Source organism: Scyliorhinus canicula, chromosome 1 (genome assembly GCF_902713615.1).
Source record: "Scyliorhinus canicula chromosome 1, sScyCan1.1, whole genome shotgun sequence".
Lineage (NCBI taxonomy): Eukaryota > Metazoa > Chordata > Chondrichthyes > Carcharhiniformes > Scyliorhinidae > Scyliorhinus > Scyliorhinus canicula.
Window position 1 is genome coordinate 152,183,697 of NC_052146.1, and position 2,351 is coordinate 152,186,047.

General features: G+C 53.7%; 1 protein-coding gene across 1 annotated transcript; it reads right to left on the reverse strand.

The window, feature by feature from the left end:
• Positions 1–545: 545 nt before the first annotated feature.
• LOC119962034 (histone H2B-like) lies at positions 546–848 on the reverse strand. Its single transcript, XM_038789855.1, has one exon. It carries the CDS (start codon positions 846–848, stop codon positions 546–548), a length of 303 nt encoding a protein of 100 aa, XP_038645783.1.
• Between the last annotated feature and the right edge of the window lie 1,503 nt (positions 849–2,351).

The following is a 2,351-nucleotide window of genomic DNA, read 5'->3' on the forward strand; positions in this document are numbered from 1 at the left end:
TCTGCAGTGACCTTCATGGCGACTGGAAGTGGGTGTCCTCCTGAACGGGTGCTATGTCCACAATGATGTGGCACAGGTGCCGCACTGTATGCCTGTTGAGACGCAGTCTTTTGTGGTATATGCTATCCTTCAGTTTATGGAAGGAACACTGATGCCTGTACACCTTGGGCCATTGCTGGCCTTCCTTGCTGACCCACTCTTCAGCCTGAAGGGTGGCCGGCTCTTCAGGGTGTGCAGCGGCCCCTCCAGCCTGTATTGTCGTTGCTGACCTCAATTGCGTTTGCCCACCCCAGGTGCCACAAGCACGCCGCGGGCAGCTTCCGGGGGATTCACATGAGCAAACATTGTTTTTATCTGGATGGAATTGGAGAAGAGAGACCAACAATCAGTTAGAACTTCCATCCGGGACCCTCAAATTCCTGAAGCTTTCCCACACTTCCCATGACCATCCCAAACTATCCCATCTTCTCAGCTGCTTCTATGGTGCTGACTCTCCTAGAGTATTTCATTTTAAACGCAGTCCATCCGTCCAGGCGCCCTGATTTTCAGCTCATGAACTTGGTGACCGCCTTGGTGCCCTCGGAGGCAGCGTGCTTGGCCAGCTCACGGGGCAGCAGGAGGCGGTTGGTGGTCTGGATCTCCCAGGAAGAGATGATCTGCCGCTTGCTGGAGCGGATGAGGTGGGAGGACCCGCAGGTGATGTGCTCGAAGATGTCATTGACGAACGAGTTGATGACACTCATGGCCGAGGAGGAGATGCCCGGGTCCAGGTGCACCTGCTTCAGCGCCTTGTAGATGTAGATGCTGTAGCTCTCCTTCCGGCTCAGCTTGCACTTCTTCTCGCCCATTGACGCGCTTCTTGATGGCCGCCTTCGTTGGCCCCTTCTTGTGGGCAATGCCTTTCTCTGCTGCTTCGGGCATCGTGCAGTACAGGCACATTGTTCAGGCATCAAAGGTTTCTGGCATGCAGTGCACTAATCATCTTCTGAGACATGGCACCTTTGCCTTCGAGGAGGCACTTGAGAGTTCAGGAGCAGGAGGTGTTCTCACAACTAACAAGGCTAATCCCTCATTTGAAATAGCCTTCAACTGTGAAGCTAGAAGCTGCTCACAGTCAAAGGGAGTCAGACTGCCTTTCAGGAGAGAAGCTGCACCAGGGCTCTGTCTTGGAATGTCTGTTAGGTCAGACAGGCCGCAGCTGTAGTTGCCCCTCTTATGAGTCTCCACAATATTTAAAGATGGCTTGGAGCCTCACAACTACAAAGCCCCTCATCATCCCGGCCTAGGGACAACCACTGACCTGGACCCCCCCAGCCCCCTGAACAACCCAAACCCCCGTGAAGATCTCCCCATTCCCCCCAAGCACTGGGGCAGCAGATCCAGTGCCCTCGAGCTGCATGCCGGTAAATTGAAATGGCTACTCACCTCCTCACTTCCCCTCGGTGCCATTGTGCCAGATTCACGTTTTTGGAAAAGTGTGCTGAACAACGCCCACTTGACTTTCTGGTGGGGAACAGGGGAACTCCAAGGAGGCCGCTGCATTCGACTTCAATCTAATTAATGAGATTGAAATGAATGCAAATTTGGGTTAATGATATTCTCACCATTTTGGGTTGAGATTCAGACCTCGCCCTCGGGAATGGGTCGGGTGAATCGGAAAATGGTTCGCGCCGGGCACATATTTTGTTTTTGCCCTCTCCCGCTATTCACCCCATGTGTCCGGATTCACACCGGGCATAACACGGTCGCTGAACCACAGCCATTGGGCACGATTCATCGGACTTAGTTTTAAGACTGCTTTTGGGTGCATTTGGAGGGATATTTTTTGGCAGCTGCAGCACCGAGATTTACCCTGCTTTTCACCGGCAGTTTGACATTTCTTTGGGGCCTCAGGGAGTTTCTCTCAGCCGAGGCCATACATTAGTCAATTTCCTGCTGTCAAGCTCAGCTCGTCAGCAGGAACGGCTCCTCGCAGACCACGGCGTCTTTGTGACCGGCAGCCCTAATCTCTGCACCCCTCTTTTTCAGGAACACCCCCCCCTCGCTTTATAGACCTTCTCTTTTACCCCTCCAACCTTGTTGAGGCCCTGGGTGGCACAGTAGCACAGTGGTTAGCACTGTTGCTTCACAGCGCCTTTGCCTCCCTGATCGCCCGCCGTAGAATCATGTTTGGCTGGCGGTCAGCAGCACCACCCAAAGCTGCAGACTGGCTGATCGACCTCTCGGAATCTCTCCAAATGGAGAAAATCAAATTCGCCAACCGAGGGTCAGACGACGGCTTCCACAAAACGTGGGAGCCATTCGCCCAATTGTTCCCGGACCTGTTTGTGGCCAACGACCAAGCAGAAGGA